Source organism: Rosa rugosa, chromosome 3, assembly GCF_958449725.1.
Source record: "Rosa rugosa chromosome 3, drRosRugo1.1, whole genome shotgun sequence".
NCBI lineage: Eukaryota > Viridiplantae > Streptophyta > Magnoliopsida > Rosales > Rosaceae > Rosa > Rosa rugosa.
In genome coordinates, this window is record NC_084822.1 from 12,073,242 (window position 1) to 12,085,721 (window position 12,480).

Here is a 12,480-nt window from a genome sequence, read left to right on the forward strand (position 1 = left end):
CTTGAAGTTCTTCAAAAGTGTAACCATGTCATTCTATCTTTTGTTTTTGCTTTCTTTGTTTTGTAACGTTAAAAACAATTATACTAGCGTTCTAGATTTTTGTTTTGAATGGATGTTTTGAATATTTGTGAGAATAAAGTTTATGTATTGATGTTTGGTTTTCTATAACCATGAAGCATGATAAACGTTTTAGGATTTTTAGATTATAAATTGCGATATCTCTGTGTGATGATGATTGTTTGTTGATTTTGTGCTTCAATCCCACCTTTTATGTGTTTATCTTAGTTGGTTGAAAACAATTAGAGTTTGCATGTAATTAAATCTAAATTAAGATATGCTAGCGTTCTAGGTCTTAATTGCTTAAGTGGAAAATCTATAATTCCTTAGGTAAATCAACAATGAGCTTTGCATGATAAGATTAGCGTTCTAACTTGTTGTCTTTGCTTAAATCAATCAAACTTCCACATGTTCTTAATGCATTGATTGTGTTTGTTAAGGAATTCACTAGCTTTGCATAATTAATAGGGTTAATTATGGTGCGTTCATCTAGTTAATCTAATTAAGGGAAGTAATAAGAACTTTGTATGCGTTCATCTCTGTTCTTGATTGATTTCTATCTTCATCATATGTTGATTCGTGATTTATGATTTGATATTCTGTTTTCGTGTTAATGGTTGATAACTACATCTTGCATCTTATCCGTCCATATTTTCCTTGATTCATGGTTGATCGATCACTTGTATTATGTAATTAGATTAGAATATAAACACTTTCGAAATCCCCCTTATCTTGTAATTTTCGTATACATGTACTTTGTTTTATTTTTGTTTTATACTTTGTGAATAATACTAATTTGTTTAACGTTTTTGACAGGAAGTATACCCCAATCCCCGGCTTAGAATGATACTCTACTTACTCATACTACAATTCGATGCAGGGTTTAAATTGACACTCACTTCGAGTGTATCACCAAGTTCCCAACTTTGGCAATCACTATTGGAAACGATTTTTATTATGCGGTAAGCAGGTCAACCTTTATTTTACTTTGTTTTTGTCTTCCATATTACAAACTTCTAATTTGTTCAAACAAAAAGAGCTGACATCTTGTACTTGGACGATGAACTTAATATGATGCCATCAACAGCGTTTTTAAGTATAGCTCACCGTCTATGATTTCAGTCACATTCTTTTCATTGTCCTTTTTGCATGTCAACATGTCTTTAACTCATAGGTGATATCATTTGGAATCCATTCAGAATAATATATGCAACTTTATTGGTCACTTCAAAGCTGATGACACTAATATTCTTGTATGTGCTATCCAGAATGAGAGTCAGGAATTAAAGATAGGGGCATTTGCAGCTCTAACGTCAGTCGCAAGTTCATCAGAGGTCTTACACTACTCCCCAATTAATATCTGTTTTGGTACAACTAACCTTTACTTTTCTGGCCATTAAAGATCTGTTTAACCATGCCACTCACAATTTAGTAACTAATAATTGAGTGTTATTTGAATGATTTAGGTAGCTACAGTCAATGATAGTTCACTAGTCGGTAAAGATCAGTTCTACTCATATTTGGGTTCGTACCATGGAACAACAATTGTGTGGATTCGGCTTGCAACTGAGCTGCTTGTTGGAATGGATTCATTTACTATTGTGAACATGATACATACGTACAACATTGTAAACTACATTGTGTGTGTGTGTGTGAGTAAGTGCGATTAAATATTCATTTTTGATAATTGTTCACTTATGTTTGTTCTTTTTTCAGCTGATGACCCAAAGAATTTGAAGAAGTTTGAGGTTTTGGTTAATGAAACAGATGAGAAGTTTGTTACAATCATTGTGGAGTGTTTGCAACCTTGGGTGGAGATAGAACTAGGGGCTTGGCGATGGTGGAATATGTCCAGCAGGAAATGAAAAAAGTCAGAGCTGCTGGAGAGATCGAGCCTGATTTTGATATTATTTGCATGGCTGCTATTGCATATTTTCGCTTCTTTCCTAGGGATCCTAAATTCCATCATATTTTCACAATCCACATATGTGGATGGATTCCTGATGAAAATGTATGCATTTTATACTAGAACTTGGATTTTTTGTTTGAACTAAAATCTCAGATATTTACTGTATTGAATTTATTTATTCTTTTACTCTTGTAGAGACATCGCATTGTTGAAGTGAGGGATTTGCATAAGAACACCGGGGTGTTATTAGAAAAGGCATATTTCAAAACTGGAAGCGATTTCAGCTGGAAATCATTACTTAAGTTACAAGAGTATGTTAGAAAATATTTATCATAGTTTTTTTTATTAGAAAAAGTGAATGTTTATATTTCTTTTTCCCCCTAAAAACTAATAATTAATTTTTTTTTTTACAATTCTACCAGGATGGAGAAGCAATTCATTACTATGGAAGCACCAGTAGGCATGGGAGTCGTAAAGGATTGTTTGATAAAAGGAGCAGTCACATATCCTCACACTGGTGGAGTTCTCAAATGTATTGCTATACTTTCTTATTTCTTGATCTATTATTGTGATTTGTTAATCTATATTGGATGGTTGTTATTTCAACCAATCTGACTAGAGTTCATGAACTTTCTACTACTTTTGTGGTAAATGCCTCTCTAATTAGTTGAAGATAGTTAAGGGATGAATGATTTATTTATAAATACACACCTTAAATATATAGTATTATATCTTTGATTAAGGGAGTCCAGAGGTAATTCACCTTATAATTCAATGTCTTTTATTTTTGCGTTATTACTCAAATTTGTGATTTTTTTTTTTAAACTACAAGTTTTTTATTTTGATTAAAATTAATGAATATTGAGTCACTTCTTTTTTGTGTTCTTCTGGATATGTAGTTTATTCTGTGAAAGAAAGGACATGTGAGGTCAAGTATGAAGGCCATATGATGAACGAGTTGAATGACCGTAAGTATGAAAACATATTTTTCGATGGAAAAACAATGTTGGTCATATTTGAGAGGACACATTGGACAATCTTGACTCCTCAAGACTTGAAGGAATACCTAACAAGGTTCGTGTGTGTGATGCTCATGCACACTTGATCCTCATTGCTGAATAAGCTTTCTTATTCAAGTTTAGTTCGTCTTGTTTTTCTTGGGAAAAATCCTCAAATGGTACCTGAATTATGGTCCAATGCATATTTTGGTACTTAAACTTTCAAAACTACCCTCGTAGGACCTAAACTATTGCTTCGTTTCTCCATATGGTACTTCCATCCAATCTGGCGTTAACTTTGCCTATTAATTTTTATTTTTTTTGGGAGATGAATGTCATCCTATAAGAATGAGCCACGTAAGCAAAGTTAACAGCAGATTGGATGGAAGTATCATATGGAGAAACGGAGCAATAGTTCAAGTACCATCAGGGTAGTTTTGAAAGTTTAGGTACCAAAATGTGCATTAGACAATAATCCAGATACCATATGAGGATTCTTCCCGTTTTTCTTTGTCGGGTCCGCATTTGTTCGTTATTTGACTGTAGTTTATAGTTACTTGGTGATATTGAATATTCAAATGCATTGTTTATCTTAAGGTAGGGAATCTTCTGGTACTTGTTATAGATCTGAAATGCCTTGACTATTCTAGTATGAATTCACTGTAGCCTACCCGATGTGTGATTTGGAGCTTTTCACATGTTGGAAACGTGTTTTCTTTTTTGGTTAACATAAGATTTGCTGCAGCATATGAAGGAAGTTTGTTTGTTTGTTTCTTGCTTTAATTTGTTTTTTTTTTATTGTTTTTTTTTTTAGAAACAAATGTTAACAATTTTATATATATATTTTTTTGGAAATCAGACTTCCTAAATCACCAGACATGCGTCAACATTATTGTTTTTACAGATTCGATGAAGTTCTCGTTAAAATCCACATGTTAGGTTGGGTAAACAACTTTCTACTGTACCGAGTGGTACTTTCTTCAAAACAATGCCGTGACAACTGGTTCAATTCCTGCGAAAAGTTTAAAGCACCTGTTCGGCGTCAAACATTCTCCATCACGGAGGGTTCTTGCGAATATTACCTTGGATATGCCACTAAAAGTTTACTGGGTCGAGCACGCACAATGCATTCATTCGATGATTTGGCTTCACCGATAAGAAGAAATTATTAGTTCTTTAATTTTGAGCCAGACTCATAAAGGATTTGAACACAATTTCTTGAGCAATGTAAATATGGTTATGTTGACGATTCACAATTTCCAGAAACGAATACATTATGTCTTTGTTACATTGATTGAGTACACTAACAAGGAAAAGAAGACCAATAGATGATCAGGTTCATAATATATCAGTACATGGTAAAATTCAGAATACAAGACCTTGATGACAAATTAGGAAATAGCGCTATGTGATACCAAATCAAAAGATAAACTTCCTGCCTCCTGCTTGAACAAACGTTTTCCCCAGAAAGGATTTTGGTCAACGGGCGAAGATTTTCTGGCTTGCCAATTGTGACCTAAGGCCATCTCCAATGAGGGGCTATGCTATTACAAAAAAGAGTTGGAGGGGCTAAAAGGGCCATGGGCTGGGGTATAGATAGCCCTTGGGCTTGATCTTTGTAGGGACCACGTTGGTGGCTAAAAATCCAATCTGAACCAAATTCATGGCTGAGATTAAATGGCTGATGTCAGCTAAAGTCTAGCCGTTGGAATTTTTTTTTTTGGTCGGCTAAAAACTAGCCGTTGGGAATATTTGTTTTTTTTTTTTGTCAGCTAAAGACTAGCCGTTGGGCATTTTTTTTTTTCAGTTTGAATGCAACGTTTAATTTTGACAAAAAATAATAAAAAAATCTGTCAAATATTCCTATAAATACTTCCCCACTCCCATTTTCATTTCTCACCTTCACTCATATTTTTTTTCTACCTCCTCACTCCAATACTACTTGTTTCTCATTGTGCAATTTCTCTCATATCTTCTTTGTTCAAAAATGGCCTCCACCACAAAAAAATTAGGAAATTGGATGCCAAAAGAAGATGAAGCTCTTACTATTGCTTATATCAAAGTCTCGGAAGATATGGAGAAGGGTACCATCCAATCAAAGGAAGGGGTTTGGGCACAAATCCAACAAACATACTGGAGTATTATGAAGGCACCAAACTTCCGGGGGCAAGATCGGAAGAGAGTTGTAATTCTCAATGGAAAAAACATATATTTCCAAACATGAACAAATGGCACCAATGTCTCGAGCGTTCCGAAAGGAGGGATCAAAGCGGAGCTAATCTCCAAGATATAGTGAGTTTTTATTTTTATTAATTTATTGTTTTATTTATTAGGGAGAAAAATTGTAAACATATTTTTTGATTTTTTTTAGTGTTTGTTGTGTAATTTAATTTTGTGACAATTTTTGTTATTGATTGAATTTGATAGCAACGGCAAGCCAAGAGTTTCTATAGGGACGACTCCGGAGGACAACCATTTAAGTTTGGTAATTGTTATAATTTGTGCAAAGATTGGGTGACGTTTCAAGATCTACCTCAAGAACAATTTGGTCCAACATCGGTTCAACGAAACACCTCAATTTCTTTGGAGGAGGATGAGGATTCTCCTACTTCATCTCAAACGCGAATTCCTAGGCCTATGGGAAGAAATGCAGCAAGAAAAATGAGACAAAAGGGTAAAGAGGCGGAAGTCAAAGCCATTGGAGAAGAAATGGTTGCCGGAATGAGAGAAATGGCGGCACAAATGAAAGAGGCGGAAGAGGAAAGGAAGAGAAGAGAGAAGAAAGGGAGGATCAAAGAGAGGTTGCTAGGTTAGATACTATTTTAATTATGCAAACCATCAATTTTACTCCAAGGAGTAAAGAGTATTTTGATGGGAAGAAAAGAGAAGCTCTCCACTACCTCCAAGGACGTGAATTGTTTCCAAATTCCGGCGAGACGACTCCAAACACACCCTATGGGTGTGGATAATCACGTAACTTCCCACTTCACAGGATGTGGAGATAATTACTGCACATATTTTTTTTTATTTTTGATTTTTTTTGTTTTTCTTTTATTTGTGAATTGACTATTTTGTCTTTTTTAAATATTTCAGTTCAAATGTTTTTTAATATTTAAGGGATATTTCGGTAAAACTTTTATGTTTTGGCTGACAAACTCTCTTCTTTTAATAATAATATAGATATAGATAGGTGCCCCTATACATAGGGGATTACAAAATACAATCCAATAGGTATTAAGATTTTGTTTCTATTCCAAATCTAAATCTAATACCATAATCTAGAAAGATTCACTTTCCTTATTCTATACTAAATATGATTACCACAAAGAAGAGTGATTCTTGCGTGGGGCAGCCGCACCGCCACGTGGTGCGGCAGGCCAATCATTCCCCTAGCAGGGGGGTATTTTTGGTATTTCACATTTAAAAATTAGGGACAATTTCGAAATAAAGACAAAAATTCCTGAGCTTTGATTGGGCAGCCGCACCGTACACGTGGTGCGGCTACCCGCACCTAAGAATTGGCCCACAAAGAAAGGTTTCCTTGAACAAATATCTCAAAATTAATTCTCCAAAATATGATGCCTTTTTGACTTTGCCTTCCAGCCTGCCGATTTCCTTTGCATTTTTAACACAGGATCTTTGGTATTAATTGGATCTTTTCAGAAAATAATATTATGGATTCCAAGGAATTGGTCCTTTCATTTGATATGAGTGATGAGCTGTTTCATCGTATATCAATTCCTTTCAAAGGTCGAGATGGATGTTATAGCGTTGTAGAGTGGAAATAATTCATTGCTCTTTTGTCCTTCGGAAACATTGATCGATACAATTCTTGACCATCAGACCTTTAGAAGGGCATGTCCCATGCATTTGGTATTTTGGAAGAGTAACGAGCTTCTTTTGGTTGCCGATGAGGGGCATGCAGTGTCCTATAACCTCTGCTCTCAAACTCGAAAATATCTTCTCATTCTGTAGAGCTTGAACTGAAGCTCTTTGACAAGAATATGAATTTGCAACAACAACTAACACCTTGAATTACTATAAAGAGCTTAAGATGACAAAAACAAGTTGTGCATTGTGTTGTGAAGAAAATGGAAGAGGCACTGGCAACGACATCAGTATGGCAATTTAGAACGTGATTTAATTTTTGGATAGGAAAAGGTGATGGAGTAAATTACAAGACATAACAAATATTATGGAGTAAATTATTGAATACCAAACTGGACTAACCCTATAGTTAAGGGGGATTGACTTGTAATCTACTCCAAATGTCACCTGGTTTCTCTCTCAACCCCAAACTCAACTAGGATCCTTCACCTCATTTTTGTTCTCTTCCACTTTTTCTCCTAATATTGAAAGCTCAGGTCCCGTGACAATGGAAGATTGATATGTTCGTAATGCGATAAATGCATACGCACAGGTACAGATCGAAGAGATTGAAGAGAAAAAAGTAGAACAGGAGAAATGGCAAAGTCTTGTATATTGTCTGAAGAGATGGTGACGACACAGATAGTGTCAAGATTGCCTCCCAAGTCTTTGATGAGATTCAAATGCGTCTGTAAATTGTGGTACAAGGTAATCGGTAGTCCTAGCTTTCTGACCATGCACCTGTCCAATTCCATGCACAACAAATTTTCTTCATTCATTTCCATTGTTTTCAAGCGTACCATACTCAAGGACAACAACCTTACAGAAGAAGAAATATATCATGTCCTCAGGGACAGCAGTGATAGGAAGCAAGTTTTACTGTCATTACTCAATCTTTGCAACAATACTGTTGGTGATGGTCCACACCTTCAATCTGTTGTTGAAGACTTTACTGTTCCACCTCCTATGGGTCTAGCTTTTACTCTGCAGATCGTTGGTCATTGCGATGGGATCATTTGTCTAAGCACCCACGCCGGTAGTGATCGTGCTGCATTATGCAATCCATCAATCAAGGAATTCAAATTTCTTCCCAAGTCTTGTCTCATCCATCCGCCGAATGTAGCATATGTTTATCATGTTGGATTTGGATACGACTCTAAAGCGAAAGATTACAAGCTTGTTAGAATTGCATTGTCTATTTCGTATGGTGAACATCCTACTAGAGGAGAAATATACAGCTTGGGTTCTAATTCCTGGAGAGAAATCAAAACTGATTTCAGAACTAGAGTTTACAGTACACCTGGTTCAGGTCTGTACTTCAAGGGAAATTATTATTGGTATGCATTTAAGCAAGAAGAACCAGAATATCACAAGGAATTCATCCTTTCATTTGATATGAGTGACGAGTTATTTCATCATACATCAGTTCCAGATAGTTTCCATGTCACAGATGGATGTTACAGGAGCCTCGTAGTGTTGAGAGAATCCATTGCTCTTTTGTCCTACGAAGCAGGATATGGAGTTCCTAAAACTTTTGAAGTATGGGGAACGGAAGGTTTTGGTGCTGGTAAGGATGTTTGGACTAAATACGTCACCATCGGACCTCTAGAAGGCATTGAGATTCCATTGGTATTTTGGAAGAGTGACGAGCTTCTTGTGGTTACCAATAATGCAAGTGCAGTCTCCTACAATCTTTGCACCCAAACATCCAAGTATCTTCCCATTAATGGTGCCGAAGCATCTGATATAAAAGCTGTTGTTTATGTGAATAGTATTGTTTCCGTCAACCGAAGACAATAATAAGGCCAGACCAAAGAACTCGCCTGCCCTGCAAAATTGGTCTGTAGCTCCGCTGGGCAAGGGCTTCTTTATGTTGCAGTTTAATTCCCTAGAGGACAAGCAACGTGTTTGGTCTATGGGCTCAATCAATCTGCATCCTGGGATTTTACGTTTGATCCAATGGACTCCTAGTTTCTCCCCAGCCACCTACAAGAACACCTTTGCACAGGTCTGGGTTCGTTTCTGGGATCTTGGCTTTGCTTATTGGGAGACCCAGACGCTATTTGAGATCGCCAGTGGTATTGGCATGCCAGTGAAACTTGACCCCAGAACAGCTAATCGTTCCATTGGTCTCTATGCGAGAATATTGATTGATGTGGATCTCTCTAAGCCTCCCATTGAGAAGCTCCAGATCAGAAGAGCAAGTGGTGAGATTATTTCTGTAGGGGTGGAGTATGAAACTTGCCCAACCTTCTGTGACGTTTGCTGCACTGTTGGACATCCTGCCTCAAAATGCAGGTCTAAGGTTCCTTCGGACCAGTCACCGGCTCGGGGCAGAAGCGTAACTCGCACACGTACAGCTCGTCGCAGGCAGCCCAAGAGAGAGTCAGGGATGAGAAGGGAGCAGTCCAATGAGACACCAAGTAGTTTGGTTGCCGCTCACACTGATATTGCTCAGCCAACGTTGATTATCCCAGAAATTGATACTTCTCTAGCGGTGCAAGTCCATGCAAAGAATGCTCTTATGGTTCAGGACAGCTCTTCTATCGCCAGTGTCCCGCCGGGTTTTAGCAAGTTGGATGGTACTCCAGAAGTGGGAACCTGCAGAAATGAACTTGAAACTACAGATGATGTGACTTCTATTAGAAACCAAGAAGTCAATGCAAATGATGTGATCCCCATTAGAAAACCAGAAGTATTGTTGGATGAGGCTTTGGAGGAGGGAGAGTTCACGCCTGTGGTAACAAAGAAAGCAAAGAAGCTTCAAAAAAGGTCTGAGAAGGTCAAAGTTAAACCCAAACCTGGGTTGCGCGCTCGAGTCCAGAAGAGCGCAAAACACTTTAATTGTTAATGAAGATTTTGTATTGGAACGCCCGTGGCATGGGAAACGATGACACACGACGGGCTTTAGCTAATATGGTACGTGCTCACAAAGCCTTAATTGTTTGCATTTCAGAACCTTTCATTTTGTTTAAATCTGTTCCTTTCTCCTTTTGGAGATCCTTGGGTCTCCAGCTCGTTACTACTAATAATCGGGGATTGCAAGCCCCCAACATGTGGTTTCTTTGTCATGAAGCTCTCAGGGTACAGGTGATCTCGGCCTCAGACCAACAGATTTCAGTATCTTGTAGCTTTGAGGGGGTTTCTTGTACACTAACGGCGGTGTACGCCAAAACTACGATTGCCGGTAGACGTCATCTCTGGCAAGAATTAAATCAAATTCATTCCCAGCATGGCCAGGGGCCCCGGTTGGTGTTTGGAGACTTTAACTGCATCTTGGGTGCGCATGAAAAGCGTGGAGGAGCTCTGCCAAATGGAACTTCATGCCTTGAGTTTAGTCAGATGTGCTCTGATTGTGAGCTTTTGGATATCCCCACAAAAGGCCTAGCTTACACATGGTCAAATGGTCATACTGAGGTCAAGCTTGACCGCGCTTTAGGGAACATGGAGTGGATGACTTCCTGGAATTCAATGGATTGTTGCACACTTACAAAGGCTACGTCTGATCATTGTCCCATTTTAGTGTCCTGCTCCAAGCTGGATGCTATCTCGAGACCACCTTTCAAGTTTCAAAGTTTGTGGTTGCAGACACCGGATTTCTTGGCCCTAGTTCGATCGTTCTGGAACAGTCTGCATTATCATGGGTGCCCACAATTTATCCTAGCAGCTAAATTACGGGCTCTAAAAGGCATGCTAAAATTATGGAGCAAAGAACAGGTGGGAGATGTACATGCTCAGGTCACTCACTCAAAGGCAGCTTTAGATGCGGTTCAAGCTGAAATATCCACTCATGGTTTATCTGATGAACGACTCAATGTAGAAAATACAGCCCACAACAGTTATTTAGCGGCCCTATCTCTTCAAGCTACTCTCTTAAGGGACAAATCTAGAATACGTTGGCTAAAAGATGGTGACAGGAACACAACTTTCCTTCATAACATGGTCAAGGTTCGGCGTCTTCAAAATTCAATTACATCGTTGTTGGTTGAGGACAGGGTGCACAATGATCAGGCTGCTATTGCTACACATGCAGTACAACACTTTGAAAGTTGTTTCACTCACGATCATCAAATAGGGGTCACTGGTCTAGTGGAAAGGGTCATCCCTCATATGGTAACGGAGGAGGAGAACTCTTCTCTTCTTGTCACTCCTTCTGCTGAAGAAATTAGAGATGCCGTTATGAAAATGGATGGCAATAGCGCTCCTGGTCCTGATGGTTTCGGAGGATGTTTCTTCACTTCTTGTTGGTCTGTGGTAGCTCATGATGTAACTCGGGCAGTTCAGAGTTTTTTCATTAATGGTTACATTATGCCGCATTTCAACTCCAACATCCTCATTTTAATTCCTAAGCTTGAAGACGCTGAAAGCATCTCAGACTTTCGTCCAATTGCACTTGCTAACTTCGTGTTCAAGATTATCACAAGAATTATGGCTGATAGGCTCGGTCCAATAGCATCTCGTATCATCTCCCCTAACCAAAGCGCCTTCATTAGAGGACGGTCCATTGTTGATCCCATTGTGCTGACCTCAGAATGTGTGAACCTCCTTGACCAGAAATGTAAGTATGGGAATTTAGCTATTAAATTTGACATCAGCAAAGCCTTTGACACTTTGGACTGGAATTTTCTTCTTCGTGTCCTCCGTGCCTTTGGGTTTGATGCCACCTTCGTTAACTACATTCACACTATCTTGCAATCTGCATATATATCTGTCAGTGTTAATGGGCAGGTCAATGGGTACTTTACATGCTCCAGGGGTGTCCGTCAAGGTGATCCTTTATCTCCTTTACTGTTTTGCCTAGCAGAAGAAGTCCTAAGTCGTGGCCTTTCTTCTCTGGTTAATAGAAGGAAGATAAGGACAATTGCAGCGCCATCAAGTGTTTCCCCACCTTCCCATGTGTTGTTTGCGGATGATATTATGGTATTTCTTCAGGGTAAGCCTTCTCACCTAAGAAATCTAATGTCTTTTATGGATGAATATGCTGTGAATTCTGGGCAGGTGGTCAACAAAGCCAAATCAAACTTACTTTTGGGAAGATATGCTTTGCCAAGGCAGAACAGAACTTGTGGTTTACTTGGAATACGACCAGGACAACTTCCCTTCACCTATCTCGGTGTTCCCATTTTTATTGGGCATCCGAAATCTGTGCATTTGGTTCCAATTGCAGACAAAGTGAGGTGTAAGCTTAGCTCCTGGAAAGGCAAACAACTGTCGCAAGCAGGCAGACTGCAACTTATATCCTCCGTAATTGAAAGCATCTTGATCTACAGCTTCCACATCTATGAATGGCCAAAGTCCCTTCTTAACAAAGTACAAAGTTGGATGAGAAACTTCTTTTGGAGGGGAGATCCACTTAAGAACGGATCTGCCTTTGTAGCCTGGAGTACGATATGCTTTCCAAAATCTCAAGGAGGGTTGGGTTTAAAGGATCTTTTTGCTTTGAATAGATCATTGTTATTAAAAAGATGTTGGGAGATGGCTTCAAAGGCTTCTACATCAGCGAGGTTCCTTCATGATCGTTTTCTGCAAGTGGGTTTGCACCCTTGTTCGTCTTATAAGAAATCTGCCATTTGGCTTGGTTTAAAAAAATTATGGCCAAGGCTTCTTGCAAGGGTGCAATGGCTCTTGGGAGATGGTTCTACAATACGG

The 12,480-nt window shown here is 38.5% G+C and overlaps 3 protein-coding genes across 3 annotated transcripts; all 3 read left to right on the plus strand.

The window, feature by feature from the left end:
- Positions 1–5,104: 5,104 nt before the first annotated feature.
- LOC133738915 (uncharacterized) lies at positions 5,105–5,930 on the plus strand. The gene is made up of 2 exons (XM_062166595.1): positions 5,105–5,256; positions 5,392–5,930. Exons 1-2 carry the CDS (start codon positions 5,185–5,187, stop codon positions 5,776–5,778), a joined length of 459 nt encoding a protein of 152 aa, XP_062022579.1. The 5' UTR covers positions 5,105–5,184; the 3' UTR covers positions 5,779–5,930.
- Positions 5,931–7,377: 1,447 nt separating this feature from the next.
- On the plus strand, positions 7,378–8,637 carry LOC133738913 (F-box/kelch-repeat protein At3g06240-like). The gene has a single exon (XM_062166591.1). It carries the CDS (start codon positions 7,429–7,431, stop codon positions 8,629–8,631), a length of 1,203 nt encoding a protein of 400 aa, XP_062022575.1. The 5' UTR covers positions 7,378–7,428; the 3' UTR covers positions 8,632–8,637.
- A 109-nt stretch (positions 8,638–8,746) lies between these two features.
- On the plus strand, positions 8,747–9,682 carry LOC133737236 (uncharacterized). Its single transcript, XM_062164839.1, has one exon. It carries the CDS (start codon positions 8,747–8,749, stop codon positions 9,680–9,682), a length of 936 nt encoding a protein of 311 aa, XP_062020823.1.
- The last annotated feature ends 2,798 nt before the right edge of the window (positions 9,683–12,480 follow it).